We start from the raw sequence: 19,737 nt of genomic DNA on the forward strand, positions 1-19,737 counted from the left end.
TTGGAGCATATAAATTTGTCTTTGGTGAGAAATGCTAATTATGAATTAGTATATGACAAATTCTCAGGCCTGAAATTGTTTCTAAGACCCATTTAAAACTATAACTTGCAAATGATATACTACTAACCTAACTTATAATATCACAGCTCTTTTTAATGTGACCTCTCCAGAATATTGACAAGGGTCATTTCAATACACATTAACAAATTAGTAAGCAAATATATAATTGGAGACATAAACTAAAAATGAACTTTTTCATAGAAAAAAAGACCAAGAGAAAGAATTAAAAAAATAATACATGTAGTTCGAAAATTAATGATCCTTTTGTATTATGCCTTTGAATTAGTAGTCCGACCACTTTATATAATCGAGTATACTGATAGTGAGTTCATCAGGCACATTCATTAAAGCTTGACAAAATTAGCAACCATTACAAGTTGGTCAAACAAACATGTATAGCATGTCAAATAATTAATAGACTATGCTAGTATTGGCATTCAAAAAAATTGGGGTGGGGGACCTATCAATTTGACAATGGCGCCGAGCCCTAGCTACGACTTGACTCATAAATAAATGTTAATTAAACTACCAATCACTAAAAAAAGATTGAAGCTTTAAGTGACTAATCTTTTTCAGCTGTGAATAGCATGGCACTAATTTGGCAGCATATATATGAATCCAATAGCTAGAAGGAAGATAACAGTGAATGTCTTTGTGTTTGCACATGGGATATATGGTTAAATTATTTAAGCTTCCTTTTTTTCTAATCACACAAGAGAGATGATTATTAGTACACCACTTTTTAATTGAAATTTAAGTGCATCTACTTTGACTTGTGTGTATCTCTCTCAATAGGATATAATATATACATACATCATCACATTGTTCCAAAGATCAAGTCTTATAAACAAACAAAGCATATTTTCCTAGAAAGAGAGAGAGAGATGGGAAGAGCTCCATGTTGTGACAACGCAAATGTGAAGAAAGGGCCATGGTCACCTGAAGAAGATGCAAAGCTAAAGGCTTACATAGAGAAGCATGGCACTACTGTTAGCAATTGGATTGCTCTCCCTCAAAGAGCTGGTATTTATTTATTTATTTATTTATATGTTTGTTTTTCTCACAATTTAATTAATCATATGGATTAGTTTCTTTTGGTAATTAATTGATTAGTGCTTCTGAATGCTTAATTAGTGCTTTTTTCCATGTTAAAATTAGGTCTGAAAAGATGTGGGAAAAGCTGCAGATTAAGATGGCTCAACTACCTCAGACCAAACATCAAACATGGAGAGTTTTCTGATGATGAAGATAGAATCATCTGCAGCCTCTACACTCGCATAGGAAGCAGGTAATCTCTCTTCATCTCCCTATCTTTTTTTTGTTATATCTGATGAAGGAATTATATATATGAAGTGGTGAGTGAGTGCAGGTGGTCAATAATAGCAGGCCAATTACCGGGCAGAACAGACAACGACATCAAGAACTACTGGAACACAAAGCTGAAGAAGAAACTACTAGGAGGAAACATTAGGCCAACACCAATCTCTCCTTTCCTTCCAAATCTCACTTCCCAAATCACTTCACCATATAATCAATTGCAATACTCCACCAACAACTCATTTGGGGCTTTCTCCACCACCGCTGGAGACAAGACCCCGTTGCACCGGAGTTACAATAATCAAGTCATCTTCGGAGGCAACGAAGCCAGCTGCAGCTCCTCAGACACCAACAACCAATTAGGGTTTCATCATCAGAGCTACTTAAGCGTCGATGATGAAACTCAAAATTTCTATGATCCCAGCAAGGGAGATGTAAGTGGGAACTGTTTCGGTCATGAAAATCCACTGGATTACAGCATGGAAGATATTAAGCAGCTGATTTGCACTAATCACATTTCCACTAATCTCAACTTCTTTGTGGATGAGATTAAGACAGAACAAGCAACAACATTGTACTACTAATGTCTTTTCTTTTTATTTATCTGTGAGAAAAAACTTTGTTTTGATAGTACATAATCGAAATTAAAATACTTTTACTCTCTGCATTTGCCATTGGAATCAAGATTCATTAAACATATGAGTACTAGTTTTTTAATGAAATCTGAGTTTGTTTGATTAGTTCTGCAATTTTTTATCCAATCCAACATGTACACCTGTGCAAGGAACCTGTGTTTTTATTTTTTATTTTTTATGTTTCAAGCTAAATATTTTCAATCCTTATCTCAGTGTTCTGACAGGCTTTCATATAGTTTAACACCAACATTGGTTAATGATTGAGATGCCCTGAATTCAAAATTGATTTTGAGTCCTTGTCAAAGATATAATGCAGATTTTATTTGCACAGAAAAATGAAGATTTTGAACAATTCACGCAACTCAATAATCTTTACCTCCAGTAAGACTAGTTGTCATAACCTTGTGCAGTCAATCCAATAAATTCACTTAATTGTTTTTTATTTTATTCTATCAATATAAGATTAGTAATGACTGAATATATGCCCATTTTGTAACAAAATACAAATGCACCCACTATTTAAACTTGATTTCATCGACTTGTTTTAACGCAGTAAAAGTAAAAAATCCCACTTGAAGGAAGACCAAGACTAATTAGACGTAGATACTATAATAAACAATTAAATAGGTTGCTGATATAAGAAAGCTAGTACAGTCCTATAAAACTTAAATTAATTGAAATAAGTTTATTTAAGAAAAGCAATTAGCTTTTAAAAAAAACTAATGCATTGACCTCTTCATCGATTTTGTCTGCTTATGAAAGAAACAAACCCTAAATTATTGCAGCTGCCAACTATTAGCATCAAGGGAGAGTTTTACCCTGTCGATGCCTTCCCTATTTAAATGCTAATATTGCTAAAAAAATAAGAAATCAAATGATATTCTTGAATTATAAAGGTTTCACTTGTCAGGACTAGTTCTTCAACAGCAACAAAATCACCATGTAATAAATATGGGTTTTTCATAATAATATGTGCCTACATTTCTTCACTGCTGAAAATTTTAGTTAACTTGATAAATTTCAAACCGAGACATTTTAATGTAGTACTACTATCAATTTTGGGCTTTGGTTATCCTAAGATGGGATAATGTGCCTAAAATGGAGAGAGAGAGAGAGCAAATATAGTCAAAAGATAGTATTACAAAATATAGCAGTTGGAGGAGCACAATGATTTTCTAAAGGCAAGAACGAAGTACAATTGCACTCATTTGCTTAAAGTACAGCAAACATTTGAAACAGCAGCATAACTTTTTGTTAAAGTTGAGTGATAAAGCATTAGTAAGAAAAACGGGATTAATATAGGATTATCTTAGCTGTCATCTAAATTAAGTAATGAAGGCAGCAATATTTAGGGCTCTCGGAACAGCTGTTAAGGGCAAAAGTCTTTCTGAAAATTTTCACATTTTGAAACATTTGATTGTTTATGACTTGAGGTGGCAACAAAGTCTTGTGTTCCACAAAACAAAATTGCTATTGGACTAATTTACTATGTTGAAACCTTTGTCAAATGTTAGGTATGCGTTTGAAACTTCAAAACTCCTGTGATTTGATCCCACCATAAAGTGCATCGAGATGCAATGAATTTGTGTTGAAAAGCTGAACTGAATCAATGACAGCAGAGAGTGTAGTGTTTAAGAAATTGTCGATGTCCCATGACAACAAAGTCAATGCAGAGAGAGAAAGCTATTGGAAGAATCGTTAAATTATATTGACAGAGTATGAGTACATGTGATTAATTAGTTACAAATTGGAACTTTGTACACAATGTTATTTACAAACTTTAAGAATATGGTGAGAAGGATTTGATCATTTACAGGAAGTTCCACTGCCAATAAATCTTGTCCACAATCCCACCTCCACTCCTAACGGCGAGATGAAGGGTTTCGGATGCTGGAGGAACTCCCCAGAGTAACGGCACTGCAACAGTCATCTTTAGCTTTTCATGCAACCCTCCCTTGCTTGCCTTCTCCGCTGCCACTACCTGGATTTCAAATACAAACTCTAATGGGGTGAGTCACGTCAATTTGGTGAAAGACGATCAAAGTTTATAATTAGACATTCAATGTTTGTAGCAAGACTATGGTGGTTGGGAGCCGGGCTACACAGGAGAATTTCAGCTGACCCAACTATGAATATTAATGAAGCGGTCTCAGACATTGCTGGATATGACAATCTATTATTGAGTATAATACTCATCAGATCAATCCATATATTGCCAACAGATGACAACACCTGCAAGCCCCTTATTGAAGGACTATCAAGTAATACTATAAACCAGTGCATTAGCAGGCTATATATAAATTAAGTATAAATATCCCTACTTGAGCAAATTTAATATTCTAGACGCCAATCTTGCTTTGGATATCGTAACCATGCAGCCAAACCAGATCACACTCCCCGCATCCACACACACAAACAAACAAAAAATTCCAGAACGAGTATCAGTAATTTATGCTATATACTTTCAGTAAGGCAAACCATCTTTTTAGCACGTTATTTTCTTATCACTCTTGGCTAAAGATCGTCAGAGTTTTTTTTAGAGTTCCCAACTTCTCATTATGTAAATCCCCCAAAATGCCGCCTTTGCCATCAAAAAAAGGAGAACAAGAGAAGGGAATCTGTACTTCAGTGACATCGGCTAATAGGTTTCTTGAAGTAATATGTAATTAAGTTGTTCTCCTGAAGTACCCTACGACTCTACCTCAACTTTTTCAAGCAAATACATAAATTAAAACATAATAATAAGAACATTTCTGTGATAGTAGATATTATCATTTAGAGCAGGACAGAGCTAGATACTTAGCCTTGGAATGGCTAAGCAAGTGCATGGGGTAACACCGACCACATGAGGGCCTCCCCTGGTTCAGAATCCACATGAAATTCAGGCACCTCACCCATCCACAAGCACAGTGGTTTTCAGAAAATAACATCCAAGTGAGCACATTAGAAGATCAGATTAGAATCCCCCACCCAAAAAGTAAAGAACTCCAAATTTTATTCAAACAGAATAACTTGTACCTCTCCACCATGTTCCAAGACAGTGTCTTCCACTACATCGCAAAGCATCTCAATGGAGCGACAGAAGCCAAATATACAAAGGCGTCTACCAGTATCAAGTCCCTAGTATAGAGCGATGTCAAAAGGTTAAAAAACAAAGTTTGAAATGTATGCTACCACCACAAGGGTAAGAATTTTACATTTGTTGCTGCAATATCAAACAGAGCCCCGAGACATAGGCTTTGGTTTGGATCCATGTACTTGCTCTCCTGATACCGTTGAGATTTCTGGGACATTTTTGCATTCCCTTGTTTCTTCTGCATGGTAAAGTTCAATATATATATTACATAGTTCATTCGTTAAGCAACAAAAGATTCAGAGAGACTAAATTTAGAAAATACTAAACTTAAGAGGAAACAATGAAAATTGTGAAGCAAATACAAAAAATCTGCAAATAGCTTCCCTAGATAATCCGCAAATAAACTTTGACTCGCATAAATGAGATATAGGGTAGAAGGAAGGGGAGCATTGGGACTCTAAAGGGGCACTTCCTTGTTGTGATAGATTTTGATAAAACATATGATTATTTGAAGGATTATATGACTAAACAGGTTAAAATTAATTAATCCATAAAAAAAGAGATGGTATTTTCATCTATTTATCTCTCGTATTAACAATAGTAAACACCCCTCTAATAGTCATAACAACACATTTTTATGATTAAAAACTAATACGAGAAGAAGTTGCAAGATATGGCATGAGATGAGTGTATAATTTGGATCTAGACATATAACAGACATAAACTAGCATCAATCAGTCGATGAACATATAAAGAAACAAACTTTTGCAGGCTCTGCGTTGCGTAGAGGTACTAATTTATTTTAAGAAGATCATTACATTCCTATCTTCAACACAAAAAATGTTTTGTCATTTATACAGAAACCACAAATGGAATTAAGAACATTGGGCATGACATCAATGACCATGGATCAGAATTAAGAAAGACGTACATGAGCCGAAGAAACACGGCGCGGGACAAGATTCCCGCCGATCTGAATCAGCCCGTCAGAAGTAAATAACGTAATCTTTTCCTCCGAAACCCATTGTATCGCTACAAAAAAGCAAATATTTAAAAGAAAGAAGAAATAGTAAAATTTACGATACAATTTATACCTAAATCTTCAAGAGTAATTGATTATGAGAAAAAAGAGAGAAATAAAAGAGAAATACAGGAATCAGCAGAGTCATTATTCTCCCATGGATAGAATCCGAAAGTATCGTCGCCGAGGAAATGGGAAGAACCGGAGGCTTTGAGAGTGAAGCTGAGGTAGGGCGATCGGTGACGGTGAAAGTGGGAAGAGAATTTAGGTGCGGTAGCAAAAGATGTTGAAGTCCAATTTCTGGAGGAGGAGTCCATGGAGAAGGGAATCGAGGCAGACAAGGTGGAGAAGCATAGCGTTGAGGTGGTTTCAGCCATAGATTTGTGTTCTGCAAATTTGTGGGAGAGGAGGTGAATCCGAGAGAGAATGAATCTCAATTCTTGAGGGGAAAAGAAAAAAGAAAAAAAAAGGTGTTTGAGGCCACATGTGTTGGGGGTGACACGTGCGCGGTTCAATTGCATCAGTGGAGGAGGAGAATCCGGTTCAATGCGGTTATTCACAAAGATACGAGTAAGCGCAAGAAATATAAACGAAATGAATATTATTATTGATTAATTTTATTCATTTGCTTGATAACTTATAGGTAGGGATGTCAATCGGGTCAGTCCGAAGATATCAATCGGGTCAGCCCGTCGAGCTTCGGGCCAATCCTATTCGAGTTATGGGTCTATCGAGTGCGAGCTAATCGGGTTGTAATTTCTTTCGGGTTATAAAAGTTCAACCCTAACCCTAAAAGCTCGGGTATCGGGCTAGCCCTACGGGTTAATCGGGTTGCTACTGATATGATTAACATGCAATCAATCTAATAAATAATTATGAAAATTAGTTATATTCATAAAATGTAAAATATTTAATTATGATAAATATGAGATATATGCTTAAACTCAATCATAAACATGATTAAATACTAATATTTGAGATATTTCGTGAAATTTTAATGCATAGTTTAGAAATTTAATTATTTTTTTAGTGAATTTGAAATTTATAATTTATTTATCAATTATTATATTAATAAAAATTCAATATGTAATTTGTTTATTTAATATAAAATTGGAAGATATTTTTTTAGTTATCTATATTATAAAATTAATCAATGAAGTGTCGAATTAAGAGTAAAAAAAAGAATAATATCAATTTTATCGAGTTTTCAGCAGTCCGTCGGGTTTTCGGGTCTGGCCCTAACGGGTTGCGAGTTAATCGGGTGCCGGCTAATCGGGTTTTAATTTTATCGGGCTAGAAATTTTCAGTTCTAACCCTACAAATTTGGCGGGCTATTCGGACCAGTCCAAGGGTTGCGGGCTACACTGACATCCCTACTTATATGATAAAAAGTTATCTTAACATAAACATTGCACACAATAACTAAATACTTCCTCTGTCCGCAAATACGAATCCTATTTTTTTATTTCGGTACGTCCACAAATAGAAATTTCAGTTCATTTTTACTATAAATGTTATATAGGCTTCACATTCCACTAACCCATTCTAGTCACATTTTATTTAAAACTAATATATATAAATGTGATATTTAATTCAGTTAGAATAAAAGTTTTAATTAAATTTACCCAGCTCCCCTTTTCAAGTCAAAACCAAAAAAAAGAAAAATAAAAAAAAATCAAAAAATCAAAAATTTCATCTCCTTCATCAACCCATCTTCTTCTTCACTGTAGTTTTGCTGCATTCTCTCAAAAAAATAAAAAAAATAAAAATCAAAAGAAAGACGGAAAATAATTAAAAAAAAGGAAATCCGGCGGCGCCGCGGCTCACAGGGCCGCGCAGTAACCCGCCGCGGCTGCTACCCCGCCTCGTCCACGCCGAATACTCGGCGGAGGGCTGTCCCGCCCCGGCGCCCTTGTCCTCCACTATAGGGAGGCGCGGCGGCCGCCGTGTCCTCCCTATCGTGGACACTCTAAAATTTCTTGTTTTATCCTAGCCAAGAAGTTCTATGGATCTTTTAGTTGACTAAATAAAACCCATACGAAACCTTAGTCCCCTCAACAATCAAATCTTAAACTCTAGTTAGTACTCCATCAGTTCCATTATAAATGAAACGTTTTTCTTTTTGGGTTGTCCTAATAAAAATGAAACGTTTCCTAAAATGGAAACAATACTATATCTACTTTTTCTTCTCTCTTACTTTACTATCTCTTCATTAACTCTCAAAACAACACTGCATAAAATCTCGTGCCGAAAAGTAAATGTTGCATATTTATTGGGACGGATGGAGTATTTAGTTAGGACCAATAAGATTGGTCTTTATTCTTATCTAGACTAAAGGCCCATTTTGGTCTTTAACATATTGTGATTTTATAATTTTGGTCCAAAATATTATCTTTTAAATTATTCGGTCCCTCACAAATAAAAACTGGTCACATTTGGTCCGAATATGACGAAACTGTTAAAATTTAACGGTCTATGAATCTTAATTCAATTTTGACCGGATTAAGTTAATAATTAAGTTTATAATCTTGTTAATAATTATGTTCACGACTGCAGAGGCATTGGCGAAGATCGCTGCCGTGGAGAAGGTCATCTGATTCATCGTCTCCCGTGCTGCCTTCACCTGATCAGATCAATCCATACTCATCAACACACACAATCACAAATCTAATTGCTAAGAAACTGAATTCTAGGTCATTATTAAAAATCAATTGCTTCGGCAAATTCACCCAAATTTTAGGTCATTGAAATCAATCAATTTAATCAGCTTAAAATCACAGACCTTATCAAATCTCGTGGCCTCAAAAGTCTTCAAGCACGACGCCTTATACTCAGAGAGCGAGTCCTTCTCCACGGCGGCGATCTTCGCCAACGCCTCTGCAGCCGCCTTCCTCGCGGCCCAGTCATCAATGCTCAGGAAATCCACCAACAAATTGAGCAAATTCCAGACCACATTCCATGCGCCAACACGCAGCACTCCCTCCACCGCAACAACACTCCCCACCAGCGACAGAAGCGCCGGCTTCGCCTTGAAACAGTCACTCCTCGCCAGCTTCTCGATCCTCGGTAGCAGCCTCCTCAAGCTCGCGGCGTCAGGACTCCTCGATCCTTCAATCGCCGCCGCCAGGCACAGCACCGCGCCCGTCTGCGCGCTGGAATCCTGCTCCGTGAACATAATTATTAACTTAATCCGGTCAAAATCGAATTAAGATTCGTTGAATGTTAAATTTTAACAGTTCCGTCAAATTCGAACCAAATGTGACCCGTTTTTATTTGTGAGGGACCGAATAATTCAAAAACTAATGCTTTGGACCAAAATCATAAAATCGCAATATATTAAGAACCAAAATGGGCCTTTAGTCTTCTTATCTACTTCCTATATACTATAAGACGATTTGGTTTATTAAATCACATAAGTATGTAAAACCATTTCTACAAAAAGATAGTACTACTACTACTACATTTGTTTTTCATCATTTTGGTTTGGTGATAACAAAAAGGTCAACATTAAACTGCATTTTTTCTTCCCCACCAATTCCAAGTCAATTTAAGCAGGTGTTTGTTCCCACCACTTCTTTCAAATCACCTATTCCTATTATCGAGCAACCAAATTACTTACTATAAAGTCAAGATTCAAGAATGTATGCGGTACTGACCTAGCTACTTAAAAGAAATGTATATAAAAATGCAAACACAATAAACTAAAATAGATTCAAATTATACTAATGCGATGCTGTTTCAATGGGAAAAATTTAAGAATAATTTTTGGTGATGGCCGAATAGCAAAATAATGAAAAATAATACACGAGTAAAATAGTACTAGTAGTACTACTTTGCAATAATGAAACGGGAGTCTAGTATAAAAATGCCGCAAACTATGTTGTGTTTTTACCTAAAAAATGAGAAGCATTCTAAATAAATTAAGCAATACTGCACCGATTGATTGACAACATTTAATTTTGGCTATAAACTTTTGATAGTGCAGGGGCTCACTCAAATTAAATGAATAATTAATGATCGCATCTGAAAAAATGAAGAAAAATCGACCAAATCATTTATTAATAGAAGGTAGTGATTAGAAATAAAGTCTCATCGCATCCACCAGCCTGCCAGGTTGGAAATCCGTACAATCAATGGTGGGTAAGTTGTGCTGTTTGACTAAAAGAAGAAGAATTTGGAGTAATTTAAAAGGAACAAATGACAAAAAGATCATAATGGGCTTCAAACTAATGATTATAATGGGATTTCATTTTTTTTTTATTAATACGTGGTAGTATTCTTTAAGTACATATTGATAATTGTGTATAAATGCACACCACACCCAGTATATTGTGATGAAATATACAATATCACCCACCAAAGATCTCTTGAAATAATAAGAAATAGAAATTTATCCATGTAATTAATCAATCAACCGGCAATGTAATCTCTACACAAAAAATAGGAAAGAGTCATATATGCACACAACCATTTCACTTTTCGCATGAATTAATTTGCAATTCCAATAAGGCGAATATAGTTATAAAAATAAACAGCGAAAGAAAAATGACTTATTTAATCAGTTTACATATAGACAACTTTTCATATTTTAATTTAAATCAATACATATAATATAAAAACCACAAATAAACGAAAAATTAACAAAAATTAGATGATGCCCCAAGAGCATCCCCAACATGGACGGGCAGGGTGCTTGGAGACGGGCCTGGGGAGAGGCGCGGGTGGTCAGCGACGCCCATTGTGGCTGCTCGATCCATGACAAGCACGGGGTGGGGATGGTTTTCGAGGGATGGTTGGGGTGGGTGTCAATCTAATTTATTTGCATTTTGGTTGTATAGATTTTAAACACTCTAGTTTTATTAGTAATTGTTTTGCTTCTGTTTTTGTACCACCGATTAATTACTGTTGTCTCGTTTTTTTTTTCATTTTCTTTAAGTTTTTTTTTAACTTTATTAGTTGATACCCTCAAGAATATTGTAGGTAAATGCTAATTAAGTGTTTTCCTTATCATTTTTCATAGTATTTCTTACATAAGTGCCAAATTTGAAAAATGTGAAAGTATATATTCTTTTCATTTATCGTTATGATGATTAGTATGGTTACAAATTGCAAATTTTCGTAATATGTGGACATTTAATTAAAAAACAGAGTATACTATAAAATATCTTAATTATTTAATGGGGCTTGTTTCATTAATTGCAGATTTGCTCCCGTTAAGGACTCTCAAGATTAAATATCCATTTTTTCAGCCCCTTTTTCTGATTCTTTCCATCCAGCAGGTATCCCACTAGCAATCCTATAATCAATCGTATCAAATTCTTTAATATCCACTTTATTTCTTTTTATTCTAATTCCATAAGATAATTTGTCTTCCTCCTGTCAGAGCCTAGGTATACCATTCACACATAGTCGAAATTTAGTTGAGTGAGATGCCATTTAATTTTAACCGCCTAACATAGTTGATAAAGACGAGTTACTTTCTAAATATAATGTTTGAAGTCTAAGTCTTTGTAGAGGTTTATGCTCACAGCACAGCTACGAGAGCATCTCCAATAGAGGCTAGCGGACCGGCTAGCCGATTCCTGGCTCTAGGGATGTCATTCGGGCCAACCCGTTCGGGTTGTCGGGCCATTCGGGTACGGGCTATTCGGGTTATGATTTTTTCGGGTTATAAAAGTCCGACCCTAACCCTTTGGGTTTCGGGCTAACCCACCGGGTTATTCGGGCCAATGCGTATTTTTAATTCTTTTAATATTTTTAAAAAATAATACGTATTTTAAATTTTATTTAATTATATACATATTTTTAATTAATCATTCAACAATGAAATACATATTTTTAATTTTCTTTAATATTTTTAAAAAAGATTAAGTTATTTAAATTTAAATAACTTATTCATTACATAATTATTTACAAAATATCTATCAATAGTATGTTTATGTTTATGTATTTAAAACATAAATCAACATTTTGTTTCAAAATTCAAACATAAATCAATTCGTAAAATATTAAATAAAATTTTCACAACGTGAGAGGTGCATCGTAGATGTAACAAAAATATTTTGAATTGTTAAAGAGTGAATTATCAAGATTCTAGCTAATTGGAGTAACTCTAAGTTTTCTTGAATTATGATAGGTCAAATTTAATTTATTCCAGCTGTAAATAAGTCAAATAATAATTTATCTTTGTTTTAAGAATCATCAAAGTATGCATAATTCAATGACGAAGCAGCGTCAACACACTTTGCACTATTATATTGGAAATATACTAAAAGGAAGCTTTTATATACGAGTATTTATGAATCCATGAACCACATAGTGATTTTTTTCGTGATCTTATATAGTCGGTTGACGTATTTGGATTTTGCATGGGGTTTAGAGGGTTGTCTTGGATTATTTTGATTATATTTCTATATTTTGGTATGTTTACATGTTTGTTGAGAAATGATAGAAAATGGATTAGAAAATGTACACAAAATATGTGGATGTGCAGCAGCCCTGTTTGAGTCAATGTTTCTCGCGATTTTGAAGTCTGATAAACCTCTAATACATATCATTTTCTTCGTCTTCGAAAGAGCTTCGCGTGGATATATTTCACGCCTCAATCGGAGCTTTGTAGAGAAAGGTATGATCGTTCCAAAAACTGCTCGTTGTGCAGAAGCCTTCAACCCGACGGGCCGACCCGTAACCCGAACGGGTCAGCCCGCCTAACCCGACAACCCGAACGGGTCAGCCCGAATGGCCCGATTTTAAATTCGGGCTGCGAAATTACAACCCTAACCTTGTATTTTTATCGGGTTATTCGGGCCAGCCCGCTGGTTCGGGTTACATTGACATCCCTACCTGGCGCTGGCTGATCGGCTGGCCGCCATTGTAGGCTGGCGATCGGCGAGCGATCGGCCAACACTTTTTTTTTAAAACACTATATATACTCGATTTGCACGTCATTTTCATTCGCACCGCTTGTTTTAACGAGTTTTCTCTCTCACTTAATTTTTGTACAAGAGCAATAAAGCAAAATGAAGAAAAACAACGAGTCTACTCTAGTGACGAGCGGGTCTCAAACTCCCACGGTACCCGTGGGAGGTGGATGGGGTCCGATGGCCGGGTACTACAACATGTACCCTTGGCAGCAGATGATGCCCGGGATGGCAGTGGGGGGTAGTATACCGGGATGGCAGGGGATGCAGGGCGGGCAGAGGGTACCGGTGATTACAGCGGCAGCAGCGGCGGTTCCCACGACCTCCCCGAAATGTTCAGGAGTTCCCGTCCCCTCCATCGTTTACTCGCCGCACTCGCCCGGTTGGTCAAAGGCGGGTGCAATGGGTAGCGAGGGGGGTCGCCCAGGAGGTCCATTCGGCATCCCCCCATGTTGGCAAGTCGCCAACCGAGCTCGCCTTCTTCGCGCGTCAACAAACGCGAGCTCAAATGCACAAGATCTTAGCTGAATGGAGGGCGACAACTGACCCCGTGGAGAAGAGGTTTCTTCACTCAATGCTCGAGAGTATGCGGGTCGATTTGGATGTCGCCTCGGCACAGTTGGAGGGCTCAGACGCGGGCTCAGATGCCGCAGATTTGGGGGTCCTGGATAGCGGCGACAACGGCGACGGCCACGAGGAGTGAGGCGGGGGGCTCGTGTGTGGAAGAGGGGTTTTTTTAAATTAATGTACATTTTTTTAATTAATATACTTTTTTTTAATTTTACTATTATTATTGAATTTTCCCGTATCTGTGTCGTAAATTTAATTCTGTATTTTGTGTGATTGTTAATTATTTGTTTTTTATAATTTTGTTTATTGTGGCTAGCGTATTACTTGTCCAGTTGCTTGTCCTGATGATGTGGCATGAGGAGTTTTTAGTGCTGATGATGTGGCAGAAGGAGTTTGTGACTGGCCTATGACTGGCCTATGACCGACCTATTACCATTTGGAGATGCTGTGATGATTTTTTATGTATATATACTTTTAATTTTAGAGTATTTTTTTCTCGTTTTTTGGGACTAGCTTTTGTAAAATGTATATACTAAAAGATGCTTAGGTTGATTCTATATGTAATCACTTTCTAATCAATAATTCGTAATAATGGGGCTATGATGGTGGGAATACAGCTAAAAAGGGAATTTTGATCGAAAAGATTTTCTTCGAGGGAAGCTGGAAGAGCAGGTTCAATTTATGGAGACAGCTGACCTGACCTGCTACCAAAACATTTCAAGTACTAATAATTAATCTGTTAAAAGGTATAGGGTGCACTATGTAGAATGTAGATAATCCACTTTTTATATTGCACAAAAATCCCTAAATTTTTATATGTTTACATGATATCTGGATCTCAATTTTCTACTCTCTCTATCGAACTTAAGAGGGCCATATTCTTGAGTGGCACGAGATTTGAAGAAGTGTTGTTAACTGGAATAAATTAGAGAGAAAAAATATAGTTGAATATTTTAATAAGAAGAGATGAGGTTATTTCCAAAATTAGAAAGTGGTCATCTTGATTGGGCCAAACAAAAATGAAAGATGGTCATCTTGAATGAGACGGAAGGAGTTAATTAATAAACCTTACTCAAAGTTTTAATATTATATGAACAATAAATTATTAAATCTTAAATTTAAAAAGGAGACAATTTCACATACGGAGATATGAGCTTCTGGAAATTAGAGGTACTACTCCCTCCGTTCCGCGGTAGTTGAGTCATTTCATTTTCTGGACTCGTTTTAGAAAAATGATAATAGTTAAAGTTGAGAAAAGATAAAGTAAAAGACGGAATAATGTAGATAAAACTCTTATTTACTTTATTTTGTCACTTGATTTACTTTATCTTCATTTTAACTATTTATTATTATTTTTTCAAAACAAGTGCAGAAAATGAATAAACTCAACTACTGTGGAACATGGGGAGTATTATTTTTAAAAAATACGTTGTGATCTAATTTTTCTTCCCTTATTTATAGAATATTGACATACTTAATTAAAAATTTAAGGAGATTTGGATGAAATGTTGTGATCTAATTTTATTTCCCTTATTTATAGAATATTGACATACTTATTTAGAAATTTAAGGATATTTGGACAGACCATTTTTCCTTAAAGAATTATGACTTAATTAAATTAAGACATAGTATTCAATTAGAATCTAAGACCATCCACTACGCTGTCTCTATACCGTCCCTTAACTACTATTTGACCACTATTTGAGGGCTCCACTGTCCTTTTTTCCTCCATCCCTTAACTAAGGGACGGAACCTGCAACGCTCCGTCCCTTAACCGTCCCTTAATTACTATTCATTCAATTTCATTTTTTATTTTTTTTACAACCCAATTAAATTTAAACAAACACAATTCATTAAAATTAAAACAACATTACAACTTAAACTTAAAAAAAAGAAAAAAAGACATAATTAAAATTCTAAAAAAATAAAAATGACATAATTTAATCTTCTCCGCCAAAGTTTTCCCAAATGTGCTCAATTAGATCCTCTTGGAGTTGGGTGTGGGCGCTAGAGTCGCGTGTTCTTGCCCGAATAGCCAACCGTTCATGTATAGACGGATGCGCTCCACTTCGCGGCGGACTACTTGCGGTTGAGCTTCCGGGGGATTCGGGGTCGAACCAATTTCCCGCATAGGGTCCTTCGTCTCGGACAATCATGTTGTGCAAGATTATGCACGTATACATGATATCGACCATGCTCTCCATGAACCACGAACTAGCCGGGACTTTGATGGCCGGTTGTTGGCGACGAAGTTGATGGCCGGCGCTTTACCATCCAAAACTTCGGTAAAGAGATCGGACTGGTGGAGCACGTTTACGTCGTTGTTCAAGCCAGGGACCCCGAAGTACGCGTGCCAGATCCAAAGCCGGTAGTCGGCAACGGCCTCGAGTACAACGGTTTGGTGGGTGCCTTTGTGGCCGCTCGTGTAGGACCCCCTCCAAGCCACCAGGCAATTCTTCCATTGCCAGTGCATGCAATCGACACTGCCAAGCATCCCGGGGAATCCGTGCACTTGTTCGTGCAGGTTGAGGAGGAACTGACAATCGTCCGTGCTTGGCCTCCAGAGAAATTCGTCACTGAAGGCTGCCCGGACGCCTCTGCAGAAGTTGAGCAAGCACATGAGCCCAGTGGTGTCTCCGATGTGGAGGTATTCGTCGAATATGTCGGCCGTTTGTCCAGTCGCAAGCTGACGGATGGCTGCAGTACATTTCTGCAGCGTTGTGTGGCTGGGACGGCCGACCGCGTCGAACCCTTCTCGGAAGAACTCTTCCCGGGCCGCCAAAGGATTCACTATGTGGAGAAATAGCGGTTTACTCATGCGGAACGGCGACGGAAGTAGGTATCTCCCCAAATCGGGTTATCGCAGAAGTAGTCGCGTACTAACCGTGCGGCGGCTTCCTCCCGGTTCCGATTGATGTACTTTCTGGAGCGTCGTGGGGGTGGCGCGGCTTCCTCCGCCTCTCGTCGTCGATCTTCTTTAAGTGATTGTTCTATTAATTGACGCATTTGCTCAAAAGTATCCATTTGTTTGAGTTGATTTAAGATGGAAATTGGAGTGATAGAGAGGATTTGAGAGGAATAGATGTGTGTTTGTGTGTGAAATGAGTATGAAATAGGATTATTTATAGAGTAAATAAATAAAAAAAATTAAAAAAAAGAAAATAAAAAATTAACGGTAACATTACCGTTTGAAAAATATTTTTTTTTATTAAAATTCGATTTTTTTTAAAAAAAATCGAATTATTGCGTCATCCGTGACGACGCCCACTCGCGGGCCAGCGAGTGGATCGGGGGCGCGCCACGTCGCCCGGGCGCGTGACGGGCCGGCGCGTCCCTTGTCTTGCGGATACGGGCTACGGGACGGGCTGGGGACGGGCTACTCGACGGGACGAACGTTGCAACGCGTCCCGCGACAGAACCGTCCCTCCGGGATGGAACGCGAGCCGCGCGCGGGACACGTAGTGGATGCTCTAATATAGTATATGCTTCCCAAAAAATTTTGCTTTCTTCTATTTCACATTCATACTAAACCTGACTAATCATTTGATAGTTCAGATATTAACATATGATTCAGACATTCAGAGTATTTCTTATTAGTTTAAGAAACATTTAAATTATGAGTGGACTTTCTTAGTCACCCAATATTTCGGATCTAATTATGTACGGGAAAGCTTCATAACCACAAGTGAACCTTTAGCCTTATTTTTGCTTTTATCATAAATATGACTGGATAGAAACAGACTCAAACTATATCACAATTTCTTTTAACAAATGTTTTTTCGATAGCCAATTATTGGGATTTTATCTTTGTTCACTTATACTACAAAAATTCTTAAAAAAAAAAAGAGAAAGTGTTTTATAAGTCGCAAGCATGATATTTTTTACTTAAATTTGAAGTCTTCATTTTACCACTTTAATATAGGCCTTCCTATTCAATCAATTAATCAGGAATTAGTTCCACAATCTTTTGGCCTTTGTTAGGTATACTAGCCCCAATAATTAGGAAATATTATATGAAAAAGAAAGGAAAAAAAAAGAGAAGAAGTCGATGTGATGTTCGTATAATTTCTGGATATGCTTTAGACCATGTTATTTAATTTGTGAAATGGCAATTAAATAATTGTATATTTGTTACTCAACCTAAACACATTTAGATAGGCATACTTTAGCACAAACAAGAGTACAAGAAAATGAAATGTCATAGAAAATCACATGCACCTCTGTTCTCAACTTGAGTTTTTAATTTGTTTATTTTTCCTCCCCATTTTACGAGTCATAATAGAGTAATTATGAGTTAGTACAATAAAATACAGTATGATATCCTTGATTCAACATCATGTGTAGTTTACGAGATTTAAATACAATCGTCTGAAATTAATGTTTAGGCCCCACCAATTAAATAATGAAGGTGATTACTTTGTAATTTTGTGTTAATTAATGATGGTTAAAAAACTTAAGTGCGTACCAGTAATCTTGATAGACCACCTGCCTCTTCCCTTTACACCTATCTTAATAGAAATTATTGAATCTTTAGATTTTTGCTTTTCCTCCACCACATGCTCATAATTGACATTTTTTGTCTTCTTTCTTCTTCTTCTTCCAATTCATCTACTATCAACTCTTTTTAATAATTCTTTAAATTACTTTTCATCGAATTGTTTATTGTATGTTAGCTAGTAATATCTGAACTTAAAACAACTAATTTAATTAGTTGGGTGAATTGAAAACACATATTTTGGAGATTAAAACTTAAAACATTGAAGTTAAATTAAACGGACTCACGGAGGATGTTAAAACCAAAAACATTATCTCAATATAATTAAAAATAATTAAACAGAATCAGAACCACGCAGGTGTATATCACGTTGTCTGGTTTTAACCATGACTATCAATTTATTTTAGTCAAGCATAATACCTATATTGAAAACGACCTATCCAAACATTAGTTAACTGTAATATCGTATCTAGCTATCAATTTATATACTTACGTCTCTTATATGCTTTCTATTTTATGTGAGTTTTTATCAGTAATATTATTAAATTAATTGCATCGAATTGAATGTGAGCACGAAACTATGTTTGGATATACTATATGGAGTATTTAAAACTGCGAAAATGACGCGCCGCATATTAAAATTGAAATATGGTTGGAAACTAATTAAATTTTTAGTCTAACTCGTGTTTTATCAAATAAATAAATAAAGAGAAATGTTTTAGAGACATAATGGCAATGCCATAATGAGGTTAAAATAGTCATTTTAGATTGTTTTATATATTTATTTAAATAAATGTTTTGTACATATACCATATTACCCTTGTGCATATAAAATATTTATTTATATTTAAGAATTATTTGCTTAGGAAAGTTGTGTGCATTTATTTGGATGGCTAGATTTAAGCAAATATATACTCTAATCATCTCACCACAATCTCCAATCTCTCTACCTAATCGGCTGCATCATTATATTGCCTTTAATTTTATACTCCACTATTTTGTTTAGGAAGTGTACATAAATTTCAAAATTTTAAATGTTCCAATGACGCTAAATTTTTGAATTATTCTTTCTAACTTCAATCACAATTTTTTGTTAAAAAATTTAATCTAATATAATCAATTTAAACTTTATTTTAAATAATACATTATACAATTAAATTTTTTAAATTCTAAACTTATAGGTACTTAATAGATTTAATACTCAATCTTAATTTTATTATTACAAAACATTATTGAATCTAGAATTTATATTTATAAAATTAATAAATCAATTTAATTGCTTGAGTTCTTATAGCATCAAAATAAAGATTCGAAATTTATACATGCTTTATTTTATTAATGGACAAAATGTTAGGGAACAACAATTTAAATTTGTATACTAGAATTAAATTGTTACATGGTGTCAAAATAATGCGTTTTAGCTATAGAAATTTAATAGTCATGTTTCACAATTAAGAAATTTCATTTTTTTTACACAACCCTTCCTTCATTAGATTATAAAAACAAGTAAAAATTAAGTAACATACATCTATATACTACTAGGCTGGTCGACGGAGACGGTGGGGGCTGGTCGACGGAGGGAGGAATGAAGATATTTCTGCAGTTGTCAATCTCTTTATTTTTGATTGAGTATATTAAGGTAA

The 19,737-nt window shown here is 35.8% G+C and overlaps 3 protein-coding genes across 3 annotated transcripts; 1 reads left to right on the forward strand and 2 right to left on the reverse strand.

Annotated features, from left to right (window-relative positions):
- Positions 1 to 725: 725 nt before the first annotated feature.
- Positions 726 to 2,074, forward strand: LOC121798957 (transcription factor RAX2-like). Its single transcript, XM_042198245.1, has 3 exons — positions 726 to 1,083; positions 1,219 to 1,348; positions 1,430 to 2,074. Exons 1-3 carry the CDS (start codon positions 945 to 947, stop codon positions 1,959 to 1,961), a joined length of 801 nt encoding a protein of 266 aa, XP_042054179.1. The 5' UTR covers positions 726 to 944; the 3' UTR covers positions 1,962 to 2,074.
- Positions 2,075 to 3,696: 1,622 nt separating this feature from the next.
- LOC121798964 lies at positions 3,697 to 6,582 on the reverse strand. The gene is made up of 5 exons (XM_042198254.1): positions 6,240 to 6,582; positions 6,020 to 6,120; positions 5,210 to 5,326; positions 5,031 to 5,132; positions 3,697 to 3,993 (listed from the first exon to the last, which is right to left on the reverse strand). The coding sequence occupies exons 1-5, from the start codon at positions 6,484 to 6,486 to the stop codon at positions 3,823 to 3,825; spliced, it is 738 nt and encodes a 245-aa protein (XP_042054188.1). The 5' UTR covers positions 6,487 to 6,582; the 3' UTR covers positions 3,697 to 3,822.
- Positions 6,583 to 8,464: 1,882 nt separating this feature from the next.
- LOC121805070 (TORTIFOLIA1-like protein 3) lies at positions 8,465 to 9,286 on the reverse strand. Its single transcript, XM_042204826.1, has 2 exons — positions 8,892 to 9,286; positions 8,465 to 8,732 (listed from the first exon to the last, which is right to left on the reverse strand). Exons 1-2 carry the CDS (start codon positions 9,282 to 9,284, stop codon positions 8,592 to 8,594), a joined length of 534 nt encoding a protein of 177 aa, XP_042060760.1. The 5' UTR covers positions 9,285 to 9,286; the 3' UTR covers positions 8,465 to 8,591.
- Between the last annotated feature and the right edge of the window lie 10,451 nt (positions 9,287 to 19,737).

The sequence above is a fragment of the Salvia splendens genome, chromosome 1 (assembly GCF_004379255.2).
Source record: "Salvia splendens isolate huo1 chromosome 1, SspV2, whole genome shotgun sequence".
NCBI lineage: Eukaryota > Viridiplantae > Streptophyta > Magnoliopsida > Lamiales > Lamiaceae > Salvia > Salvia splendens.